General features: G+C 41.4%; 1 protein-coding gene across 5 annotated transcripts in view; it reads right to left on the bottom strand.

The window, feature by feature from the left end:
- lrch1 (leucine-rich repeats and calponin homology (CH) domain containing 1) overlaps window positions 1-13130 on the bottom strand; it is a 169322-nt gene that overhangs the window by 63327 nt on the left and 92865 nt on the right. For all 5 annotated transcript variants that reach the window (XR_008724438.1, XR_008724437.1, XR_008724439.1 and 2 more), the window contains exons 8-11: window positions 9703-9808; window positions 3032-3117; window positions 1632-1693; window positions 683-769 (exon numbers count right to left, since the gene is read on the bottom strand). Coding sequence is in view for 2 of the 5 variants with exons in the window: in XM_055644768.1 (XP_055500743.1) it covers window positions 683-769; window positions 1632-1693; window positions 3032-3117; window positions 9703-9808 (341 nt within the window). In the remaining 3 variants the exon portion in view is untranslated. The remainder of the gene's footprint in view (window positions 1-682; window positions 770-1631; window positions 1694-3031; window positions 3118-9702; window positions 9809-13130) is intronic.

The raw sequence follows: 13130 nt of genomic DNA, 5'->3' as shown, positions 1-13130 counted from the left end.
GGAACGAGCTGCTAGAGGAGGTAGTACGGGTAGATACAATCACAAAGTTTAAAAAGCATTTTTACAAGTACTTGGAAAGGAAATGTGTAGAGAGATACAGGCCTAATGAGTAAAATGCGATTTGCATAGACAGACATCATGCGAAGGGTCCCAAAAGGGTTCGTATCTGTGCCATACAATTCCATATCAATCAATTCAACAAGATTTGAACAAAGCTTTTCAAAGGCATATTTAAAGTTATAGAAGTTGCCACAACTTGATTGCTGCCAATAATTCGTAGGCACAGAAATCTCAACCAGATTTGTGGGATGAAAAATGAAAATCTGAACGCAAAACACTGAAGTTACAGGAATCCTAACATTATAAAAATACTGGAAATGTGTCACAGATAAAAAACTTCACGGATGTTGGCACATCTATTCAATATTTTAAGCATTTTCTGCAGTAGAAAACTGCTCTTATTGATAAATAAACTGTTTGCAAGTAAACATCTTACTGCTGGCCTTTATTTAAACCACAGGATCAAATAAAAAGTTAACTAAATTCTATGAAGTTATTTGAATGAATAAATGGAGGCAGAAGTGACTCCAAATAAACAGAAACATGAAGGCATGGGGAGGAAAGGATTATCAGAGCAGAAATTAAATAAAGGTGAAATGCTTCAACTTTTCTGAAGAATTACCTCTGCTGTTCCTGGACAATGCCTTCGGGAGAACTCGTATGTTCTGCTACCTCTGCTTCAGTGTCCAGATGATGATCTGTGTTTGGCCTGCAACAGAAACATATTATTCAGTGGGAAATTGACTTTCTAATTAGTGGCATTAAAGCTTTTTTTTAAACTGATACTCTTCACAAAAGTATTTTGCTTTTCTATTAAAATGAAGACCAACTCAAAATTTATTTTCTTACGTCACGGCAGCGTTTACAATAGGGAACATTTCCTCTCCAATTAGTAGTTAACAGCCCATACTGTGGCAGTCCTAGGCCAAGTTAGCATCATTCCTTTCTCTGAAAACTCTGCTGACTAAGTCAACAGTGAACTTCAATGAACTTCAAGCACCTATTTTCACTTATCACAGTCAACTCTCCCCACATTCTCATCAACTCCCCACAGATTCTATTCACTCACTCACAAACTCAGGCAAATTTACAGTGGCCAATTAGCCTGCATGTTTTTGGGGCAAGGGAGGAAACCCACGTGATCACAGGGATAACATGTAAACTTCACACGGACAGCATCTGAAGTTAAGATTGTCGCAACTCTTCCAGCCCTGTGAGCTAGTGGCATTACTAGCTGCACCACTGTGCTTCGCCAAGAATCCCAGTGCTGGCACAGGAAACAGTGACCAAGTCTCTGCATACAGGACTATAAGCCAGTGAGCATTCCATGGCATTATCTAATAAATCGCTTATTTCTTGGTAATGTTCCTGACCGATGCAGAGTTAGCACCGAGTTACAACCTCCAATGTGAAATAGCTCACCGGCTGTTTGCACAGATGAAGATCGACTAAGGTGAGTTTTGGATGGAAGGTAATGCACATGGCATTAAATTCTAGTATTATTTTACAGTAAGGGCAGAAATATTAACTGAACATTTCTGAACAAGAATTATTATATAAAAATCACAAACATTTGTTCTATTGTCCAACTTGAATCCTCCTCAATTCTCAGCGGTTCCTCAGGCTCCCGTCCCTGTGTAAAAGCAACAAGAGTTAGCCCTTGTCCCAAGGACACGATTACAATGATTGATAATCATATGCAGTTACATGTCCTCATTTAAATTGCACGTAATCCCCCTTTAAACTTGGGTAAGTTCATTAAAATATCTGATGACTGGGAGTAAAATCTCCTCCAAATTAATTCCAAGCAGCAATTTTTGGAGCAGGTTTAGGTGGAATAAATTATTACCCAAACCATTTACATGCAAATATTTCAACGAGTGATTGTTTCATTCAGTTCAATCTGTGGAATTCTTTGCAACAGAAGGCTGTGGAGGCAAAGTCAAAGGATATAGTTAAGGCAGAGATAGATAGATTCTTGTTTAGTACAGGTGTCAGAGGTTATGGGAAGAAGGCAAGAGAATGGGGTTAGGAGGGCGAGATAGATCAGCCATGATTGAATGGCGGGGCAGACTTGATGGGCCAAATCACCTAATTCTACTCCTGTCACTTTTGATATAAATATCATTAACTGCAAAACATCAACTTTAGGATTAGCATCATCACACGGACTGTTGGCGAAGCTGCGGCGCTATGAGAGAAAAAAGATACATGGGACAGATATCGGCAGCTGGAATCAAGTGTATCCCTGGAGAAATTTCAGGAACGGTTGAGCATACGTCAGGATATCAGGAGGCAAGTGATAGATGTGGCAGATAATATTCAGGAGGCAAGTGATAGATGTGGCAGATAATATTCAGGAGAATCCAAAGAGATTTTATGTACATTAAGGGAATGAGGGAGACTAGAGAGGGAATAGGGCCCTTCAGAAACCAAAGCAGCCATCTCTGTGTGGAGCCCCAGGAGATGTGCAAGGTCCTCAATGAGTATTTCTCCTGTTTTACCGTGGAGAAAGACATAAAGATTGGCAACTTGGGACAGTTAATAGAGGGGTTTTGAGGTTAGCCTGTATTACAGTTGAGGACGTGCTGAAGTCCTAAGGTGTATGAAGGTGGACCTTCATAACTATTACATGAAGAAATGGACCCTTAATCATCAGTTGGTGTAGGATGTGTCAGTGATCCAACGAGACAATTCAAAGAAACTCAAATGTGAAAAGAATTCTTAGTCGAGCAATATAAACTAGGGTCCTCTACAAAGACAAGTTCTCAGTTACTCAGCCATAGTTACAATCCCAAATTCCCCAGAAGATGGAGCATTGATGCACCCCGCTTTCTTTTGGTGGAATAAATATGCACCGTGAAGAAATGAAACTGCACCCATTGAAGGAAAAGGGTATTGGCAAACACTGCTGCCAACACAAGCAGGTTTGTATACATAACTCTCATGAAGCATCGAGCTTGGCACTTGCCTTCATGTATGTCCTAAAGTCAGAACTCAAGCCATCACCCACGACATTATGCCGCAGCACATCCTTCGGCTCCTGATCAGATTGCACTAAAAGGAAAAAAAGTGTTTTTTTTAAAAAGAGGTGAAAATATATATTTAAAATGTTGCTGTTTTATAAAGCCCTTGGAAATGAAAATCTACTATTGTTAGCCAGTTTTTGTTGTTAATTTTGATAATATGAGGTAACCATCATGTGCTAAAATAAGTAACTAAAGCTGAAGCTGTCAGCCTCCAATTAATCATTCATTTCAAGGAATCAGACCAACCAACAAACTACCCAAGGCACGGGTCATTGAGAATTTGAACTGTAACAAGAAAAGATGATGACAAAATAATTACTGTTTCGCATTACAATTCTAATATATCAGATCTATTGAAGACTTTCTGGTGGTTGAGTGGGGAGTGTGAAGGTGGTCACTTTAGCTCACATAGATGTTAGCTAGCTGTGAGACTCCTTGCTCCAAATATACAGTGCCCTCCATAATGTTCGGGACAAAGATCCATCATTTATTTATTTACCTCTGTACTCCACAATTTGAGATTTGTAATTTAAAAAAATCCCATGTGCTTAAAGTGCACATTGCCAGATTTTAATACTGGCCATTTTTATACATTTTGGTTTCACCATGTAGAAATTACATCTGTGTTCATGCATAGTCCCCCCATTTCAGGGCACCATAATGTTTAGGACACATGGCTTCATGGGTGTTTGCAATTGCTCAGGTGAGTTTAATTGCCTCCTTAATGCAGGTATAAGAGAGCTCTCAGAACCTAGTCTTTAACAAGTATGAATGTTGAATTCTTCCAATTTTAGGTAAACTCACCAACCAAAAACTCCCACCACCTTTCCCTACCCATCCACCTTTGTCCCTACCCATCCTCCCTCTCTCCCTCTGTTCCACCTGTATACCTAACTGGCTCTTTGTACGTATCGCCACCTTTTGTCTTCCCTCTCTCCAACCATCTCCCAAAATCTTCCTCACCTGTATTCACGTATCTATCCTTCCTCAGTGGCTCTTTGTATCAAGGGTTACTTCTTAGAGGAAAATCCCTATCTGTCACACCTGTTGTCTTTTTATCAAGTCGTCTTCTCCTGTCCAAGGAGGGTACCATGGTTTGGTACCCTATTTAATCTTCCTCACCTGTGGATGTGACGTATGGGATCCAGTATGTCAAAAATCAGAGGATTGCGTGTTACACAACAGCGAACTAGTACGGTGACTATAATTCGCTGGGGGCATACATGCAATACGAATTTTGATTACTCTAGAGGTAACCCTTGCAAGACCCTCCCTTTGTCTTCGTACTAATTTCACTGTCTGTAGGAAACAATATTCATACAGCCAACATTGTGGGTTCCCTTGCTTTGATCCATTACTTTTTGCAATCATTCATGGTTCTATATCTCTCGGTCTCTAGATACTCTCAGACTGAGAAGGGTCTCTACCCAAAGTGTCAACTATTCCTTTTCTCCAGAGATGCTGCCTGTACTGTTATTACTCCAGTTTTTGTGTCTATCTTCGGTTTAAACCAGCATCTGCATTTTTTTCCTGCACACATAGCATGGCAATCTATTTTCCAATAACCATTGGTATCCTGAATTAAAAAAAAAGATATGTTACAGGACCTCAGAGATTTTGTACTCGTGACCATCTTCATAAAGAGAGTAGTCCGATAGTGGTAACTTCAGGGAAAGTAATTAGCAGCATTGATCCCTCCCTCCTGAAACTTCCGACTACCTACAGTAGGGAACTCAAAGCTCCTAATGGACATTACAATGTTGTCTCCACAGGATATCGTAGGACATCAAAACGAACATTAGCCTCCACTCCCAAACTTTAACTGGAGGGGGACCGACGTTCTGGCAGGCAGGTTTGCGAGGGCTGCATGTGCGGGTTTAAACTAAATAGTGGGGGGGGGAGAGGGACTGACAAATTGGGACTATAAAGATGGAGTTGAAGGGGAAGTGAGTACAGGAAAAGTTACAAAAGACTCTCGAATTAATGGCAAGGAAAGTTCGAGAAGGGATAAGAGAGTAAGGTCAGGGCCAATTGCGAGCGGTGCGAGAGGGGAGGTGAATACCGAGGTCAAAGTGTTGTATATGAATGCGCAACATATAAGAAATAAAGTGGACGAGCTTGAGGCTCAGTTAGAAATTAGCAAGTTGATGTTGTGGGAATTACGGAGACATGGCTGCAAGAGGGCCAGGGCTGGGAACTGAATATTCAAGGGTATACCTCCTATCGAAAAGACAGACAGGTGGGCAGAGGGAGTGGGATAGCTCTGATGGTGAGGAATTAAATTCAGTTCCTTGCAAGGGGGGACATTGAAACAGGAGATGTGGAGTCAGTATGGATAGAACTAAGGAATTGTACGGGTAAAAAGACCCTAATGGGACTTATCTACAAGCTCCCAAACAGTATTCTGGATATAGAGTGCAAGTTGAATCAGGAGTTAAAATTGGCATGTAGTGAAGTTAATGCTACTGTTGTTATAGGAGATTTCAACATGCAGGTAGACTGGGAAAATCACGTTGATACTGGAAAGGGAGTTTGTGGAGTGTGATGGATTCTTAGAGCAGCTTGTATTGGAGCCTACCAGGGTGAAGGCAACTCTGGAATTTGTGTTATGTAATGAACTGGATTTATAAAGGAACTTGAGGTTAAGGAGCCATTAGGTAGTGACGATAATATGGTCAAATTTAATCTACAATTGGAGAGGGAGAAGGGTAAATCAAAGGTGCCAGTGTCACAGTTGAATAAAGGGGCCATGAGGGAGTAGCTGGCAAAAGTTGACTGGAAAGATACCCTAGCAGGGATGACAGTGGAACAACAATGGCAGGTATTTCTGGGAGTAATACAGAAGGTGCAGGATCAGTTCATTCTAAAGAGGAAGAAAGATTCCAAGGGGAGTAAGGGGTGACCGTGGGGGACAAGGGACGTCAGGGACAGTATAAAAATAAAAGAGAAGTAGCAAAGATGAGCGGGAAGCAAGATAATTGGGTAATGTATAAAGAGCAACAGAAGATAACCAAAAAGACAATACGGGAAGAAAAGATGAGGTACGAAGTTAGACCAAAGTTGGACCCTTGAAGACTAAAAAAGGTGAATTTATTATGGGGAACAAGGAAATGGCAGATGAGTTGAACAGGTACTTTCGATCCATCTTCACTAAGGAGGACACAAACAATCTTCCTGATATACTAGTGGCCAGAGGATCTGGGGTGATGGAGGAACTGAAGGAAATCCACATTAGGCAGGAAATAGTGTTGGGTAGACTGATGGGACTGAAGGCTGACAAATCCCCAGGGCCTGATGGTCTGCATCCCAGGGTAAGGAAGTGGCTCTAGAAATCGTGGATACATTGGTGATAATTTTCCAATGTTCTATAGACTCAGGAAAAATTCCTGTGGATTGGAGGGTAGCTAATGTTATCCCACTTTTTAAGAAAGGCGGGAGAGAGAAAACAGGGAATTATAGACCAGTTAGCGTGACATTGTTTGTGGGGAAGATGCTGGAGTCAATTATAAAAGATGAAATAGCGGCACATTTGGATAGCAGTAACAGGATCGGTCTGAGTCAGCATGGATTTACGAAGGGGAAATCATGCTTGACTAATCTTCTGGAATTTTTTGAAGATGTAACTAGGAAAATGGACAAGGGAGAGCCAGTGGATGTAGTGTGCCTGGACTTTCAGAAAGCATTTAATAAGGTCCCACATAAGAGATTAGTGGGCAAAATTAGGGCACATGGTATTGGGGGTAGAGTGCTGACATGGATAGAAAATGAGTTGGCAGACAGGAAACAAAGTGTAGGGATTAACGGGTCCCTTTCAGAATGGCAGGCAGTGACTAGTGGGGTACCGCAACGCTCGGTGCTGGGACCGCAGCCATTCACAATATACATTCAAAGTAACATTAGCAAATTTACAGATGACACAAAGCTGGGTGGTAGTGTGAACTGTGAGGAGGATGCTATGAGAATGTAGGGTGATTTGGACAGGTTGGGGAAGTGGGCAGATGCATGGCAGATGCAGTTTAATGTGGATAAATGTGAGGTTATCAACTTTAGTAGCAAAAACTGGAAGGCAGATTACTATCTAAATGGTGTCAAGTTGGGAAAAGGGGAAGTACAATGGGATCGGGGGTCCTTGTTCATCAGTCAATGAACGTAAGCATGCACGTACAGCAGGCAGTGAAGAAAGCAAATGGCATGTTGGTCTTTATAACAAGAGGAGTTGAGTATAGGAGCAGAGAGGTCCTTCTGCAGTTGTATAGGGCCCTAGTGAGACCACACCTGGAGTATTGTGTGCAGTTTTGGTCCCCTTATTTGAGGAAGAACATTCTTGCTATTGATGGAGTGCAGCGTAGGTTTACAGGGTTAATTCCCGGCATGGTGGGACTGTCATATGCTGAGAGAATGGAGCGGCTGGGCTTGTATACTCTAGACTTTAGAAGAATGAGAGGAAATCTTATTGAAACATATAAAATTATTAAGGGTTTAGACACGCTAGAGGCAGGAAACATGTTCCCGGTGTTGGGGGAGACCAGAACCAGGGGACACAGTTTAAGAATAAGGGATAAACTATTTAGAATGGAGACGAGGAAACACTTTTTCTCACAGAGAGTTGTGAGTCTGTGGAATTCTCTGCCTCAGAGGGCGGTGGAGGCCGGTTCTCTGGATACATTCAAGAGAGAGCTAGATAGGGCTCTTAAAGATAGCAGAGTCAGGTGATATGGGGAGAAAGCAGGAACGGGTTACTGATTGAGGATGATCAACCATGATCACAATGAATGTCAAAGGGCCAAATGGCCTACTCCTGCACCTATTGTCTATTGTCAAACCAAATCCTCAGCATTCAATTCTTATTGCTATCAGTAGGCTGTGCTAGGCATGCCACATCGTTTGCATACCTGATGCCAGGCATCTGAAACAGACACACTGGTACGATATTTGTTCATGGAGAGAGGTAACCAGACGGCAGCGGCAAAGATTCAAGGACACCCTCAAACAGTCCGTCAACTTTGAGAACTTCGGGTCCATTCATTGGGGTCACACAGAAGCTCAGTGTGAATGGGGAGAATAAACGGGAATAAACGGGAAAGCAGACTATTATCTAAATGGTGGCCGATTGGGAAAGGGGGAGATGCAGCGAGACCTGGGTGTCATGGTACACCAGTCATTGAAGGTAGGCATGCAGGTGCAGCAGGTGCAGCAGGCAGTAAAGAAAGCGAATGGTATGTTAGCTTTCATTGCAAAAGGATTTGAGTATAGGAGCAGGGAGGTTCTACTGCAGTTGTACAGGGTCTTGGTGAGACCACACCTGGAGTATTGTGTACAGTTTTGGTCTCCAAATCTGAGGAAGGACATTATTGCCATAGAGGGAGTGCAGAGACGGTTCACCAGACTGATTCCTGGGATGTCAGGACTGTCTTATGAAGAAAGACTGGATAGACTTGGTTTATACTCTCTAGAATTTAGGAGATTGAGAGGGGATCTTATAGAAACTTACAAAATTCTTAAGGGGGTTGGACAGGCACAGGCTAGATGCAGGAAGATTGTTCCCGATGTTAGGGAAGTCCAGGACAAGGGGTCACAGCTTAAGGATAAGGGGGAATCCTTTAAAACCGAGATGGGAAGAGCTTTTTTCAAACAGAGAGTGGTGAATCTCTGGAACTCTCTGCCAAAGCGGGTACTTGAGGCCAGTTCATTGGCCATATTTAAGAGGGAGTTAGATGTGGCCCTTGTGGCTAAGGGGATCAGGGGGTATGGAGAGAAGGCAGGTACGGGATACTGAGTTGGATGATCAGCCATGATCATATTGAATGGCGGTGCAGGCTCGAAGGGACGAATGGCCTACTCCTGCACCTAATTTCTATGTTTCTATGTTTCTATAAGTCTACTTCTCCAAACTACCCACTCATCATTCTATCAGCCAACCCCTGCTCCAGACTTAGCCGACTTTGCCAGTCCCAATCTGGCCTCATGGCTCACAAAATGAGAGTGGCAGCATGTTATCTTCAATCCTGAAGAACTCTCACAGAAGAAATCTATTTGTACCTAAATTAATTGCATGGGAAATCATGAACTTGTGTCGGCATCTTTGAGATTCATTGTTCTTGGAGAGCACATGACACCTATTCATTTCTCAACCATTTACATAATTTTGAAAACTTTCAATTTTCTATTAATTATTCTGCTCCCTAGAATACCTTTATAATTTTCAAGTCCTTTTTTATAATGTTATTCATCATTTTTTTAATATCTCAATAGAACACACAATGTAACTTCTTTGTACTTCAACCTCCTATTTCAAAAATGGCTGCTGGATAATGTTTTGGCCATACAATTACCATCATCATCTCCCTTTTCTACATGGGTAGTAAAATACCATTGCCTTGCAAAATTAAAATACCATTCATCGGTTAGTTTCTAAACATTTGTATTCCACTCGCTTAGTTCCCGCGCTACTAAAAATGTTATTACAAAGGGTAAATTTACAATTCTAGTTATCTCTCCCAAAACGTGCCATTTAACATTTACTTTTGATGAATTAACTGCTTAGAAATAATTAGATTTACAGATCTGAGACCTACTCAGTATGCAGGTATGTCACCAGTCATAAACAATTTACCTTTCATTGTTCCAACATTTAAATATTCCTCCTGTTTATTCAAGTGCTCTTCCTCTGAGATATGCGCCATTTGAAAGGTCAGACTAGCTGTGTCTTCATCTGAAGGCTGAAGGTGGAAATTTCACATAAAGTCCAATGAACAAATGCAAACATATAATTTTGTGGCAGTACAATCAGAGGTATAATGGTAAACAAGCAATGGTGCTGGTTAAAGGTACAGCGATACACCAAGTGGAGCTGCTGCCTCACAATTGCAACTACTGAATGCCATTTTAACTTCCGATGCTGTCGGTGTGAAGTTTGCACTATGACCGCATGGATTTCTTAAGGGTGCTGCAGTTTTGTCCTACATTCCAAAGATGTGTAGGTTGGTAGATTCATTGGATGTTGTACATTCCCTCGAGTGTGTAGGCAAGTGGTAGAAACTCAGGGGGGTTGTTGGGAATGTGGGAAAAATAAAACAAGATGAATGCATGATAAGTGTAAATGGGTGGCCGATGGTTGGTATGGACTTGGTGCGCCAAAAGGCCTGTTTTCTTGTGCTATATGATTCCATGAATAGGTACATTAGGTACAACATTTATTTGGGCATAAAAATCCAACAGGAAAAGTGCTCTAACAATGCTTAACAAAGGTAGTATTGGATCAAAGGCTTCTAATGTCACAAAAAATGGCAATGACTGAGGATTGGAAAAATTCCAGAATTTAATAAAGTTATGACTCATTGTAAGGAGAACTAGTTAATATAAAGTACGACTGGAAGGAAACATATGGTGTTTGTATGTACCTTTGGCTTACGTCCTTCTTGGTTGAAGGTCACAGATGAATGCTGTTGCTGAAAAAACTCTGACTTCCTGCAGCACATCTTGCAGATAATGCACACTGCACCTAAAGTGGGTGACTGATAGAGGGAGTACCCATGGTGGTGGATAGGATAACTATCAAATGGGCTCTTTTATCCTGGATGGTATTGTGCTTTGATTGATGTAACAGCAGCATTCATCCAAGCAAATGGAAAGTATTCTAGCATATTCCTAATCTGAAGGCTTTGGGTAATCACTGATTCAAAAGATACCCTCTTTCCCACCTGCTTTTGTTCCCACTGTATTTACATGGTTGATCCACAAGTTTCTAGGTGAGTGGTGATCTTGATCCCATTAAATATCAAAAGGTCAGCTTAAACTGAAGCTCTCAGTTGTTGGGATGGTCACTGCCTGGGAATTGAGTGGCACAAATTATTGTTGCCACTTACTGAAACAAGCCTGCACGTTGTCCCCGTTATGCTGCGTTCAGGTATGGACTATTTCATTAATGGACAAATTATAAAGAATGAGATAAGAAGATGGCAAGTTTCATTCCTGACTCCCAGCTCCTAACGTTCTTTTGAGACATTCTCTTGACCTGATTACGTATGCATGCAGGAGCTATCGTTACTTAAAGGAGATATATTTGAATTATTTTTATAACATTTTACATTCATTTTGCATGATTTTTGAAACAGTGGGCAACCACACAATTTATTTTCATCCTTTTCTTCTTTACAACAAATCTTATTTCATGGTGGGGATGCCTACGATACCATACGTTTAAGGTGAGAGGGAGGGGATTTAGAGATTTGAGGGGCACCATTTTCTACACAGAGTGGTTGAAATCTAGATTGTACTGCCTGAGGTGCTGATTCAGGCAAATACTCTCACAACATTTCAGAAGAACTTAGACATGCTTGAATCGTTAAAGGATAGAAGGCTACAGGCCGAATCGGCATCAATGGGATCAGTGAAGATGACTGCTGTGGTTGTCTAGGCCAAAGAGTCTGTTTCTGTGTTGTGCAACTCTATGAACTAATTTCAGGCTAAAAATAGTTAGGTTTTGGGATGAAATATTTCAGACAAGTCTCTTCTGTTGCTGCTGCGCACAGCTTATTGGCGCATAAATAAAGGACATTCCAAGTAAATAGACTGATAAAGGCTAGCAACTGTTGCATGCTCAATTAGATTTGTGTTGATTTCCTGTGATGCCTCAGCTGGTGTATTCTAAATTCAAGCACGTGATAACAGAAGATAAATCAGCAATTAATGGCTCAGAAAATGTTTTCCTAGAAATAATCACTGGCTTGAACAAGGTTATAAGAAAGTCCCTGAGTCTTCATCATTCCAGATAAGCAGAGATCTTCCTGAGACTACCTTCAAGAATATCTACTGTAGTGCAATTAATTTCAATCAACCACTCAGTCAGTTACTAGTAACTTGATCACCTCTCAAATCCAGGTGCATATTTTTAGTTTAACTTAAAGCAGCTGATCTAATGCTCCTGGCATATATTTATGAGAAATGACCTAAAACCCAATTGATGAAAGGTGTGGCAAGCCAGCCAAATATTCAGTCTTTCATTTGCTTATCAAACATCTCAAGAGCAGAACTGCTGAGTGTCCCAGGAATCCATAAAGGGAAGAATGACAGTGTCATTAATCTGTCAGAATTCACTCTGTCGCCCACTGAATGTAACACATAGAAAAGTATTACACAGGAACATGCCCTCCAGCCCACAATGTTTATGTCAAACATGATGCCATGATAAACTCATCTCCTCTGTCTGCAGATGATCCATTTCGCCATTCCCTGCATACCCATGTACCCTTCTAAAAGCCTCGTAAACATCACTGTCATATCTACAGCCACCCTTGGCAACGCATTCCAGGCACCCACACTCTCTGGGTAAAAAAAAACTTGCCCAGCGCATCTCCTTTAAACATTAAACTTTTCCTCTCTCACCTTAAAGCTATGCCCTCTAGTCTCAGACATTTTAACCCTGGAAAAAGATTCTGACTGTCTATTCCATTTATGCCCCTCATAAAAATATATATACTTCCGTCAGGTTTCCCCTCAACCTTCGGTGTTCCAGAGAAAAATATCCAAGTTTGTCCAACCTCTCGTTAGAGCTTATCCAAACAGAATTCTGATAAAATGCTTCTGCAATCTCTCCAGTTACTTCACCTTTCTTGTAAAGGGGCAACCAGAACATGCAATACTTCAAATGCAACCTAACCTATGTCCTATCAAGCTGCAACGTAATTTCCTGATTCGTATACTCAATGCTCACAGCAGTGAAGGCAACCATACCATATGCCTTCTATACCACTCTCTCTACTTGTGTTGCACTTTCAGGAAGCTTTGTACTTGAACCCCAAGATGCCAATAAGCATCTTACCATTAACTTTCCCCTTACATTCAACCTCCCAAAGTGCAACCTCACACTTGCTCGGATTATCTCTACTTCCCTTCTTAAACAAAGGAACAATGGATAGTCTCCAGTTCATGTCTGTGGCTAGAGAAAATGCAAAGGTCCTTGTCAAGTCCCCTGAATTCCCATTCTTGCCTCTCTCAATAACCTGGGATAGATCCCATCAGGTCCTGGAGATCTAGCCACCT

This window comes from Leucoraja erinacea, chromosome 13 (assembly GCF_028641065.1).
Source record: "Leucoraja erinacea ecotype New England chromosome 13, Leri_hhj_1, whole genome shotgun sequence".
NCBI lineage: Eukaryota > Metazoa > Chordata > Chondrichthyes > Rajiformes > Rajidae > Leucoraja > Leucoraja erinaceus.
Note: the sequence above shows the minus strand (reverse complement) of the source record. Positions and strands in the feature narration are given on the sequence as shown.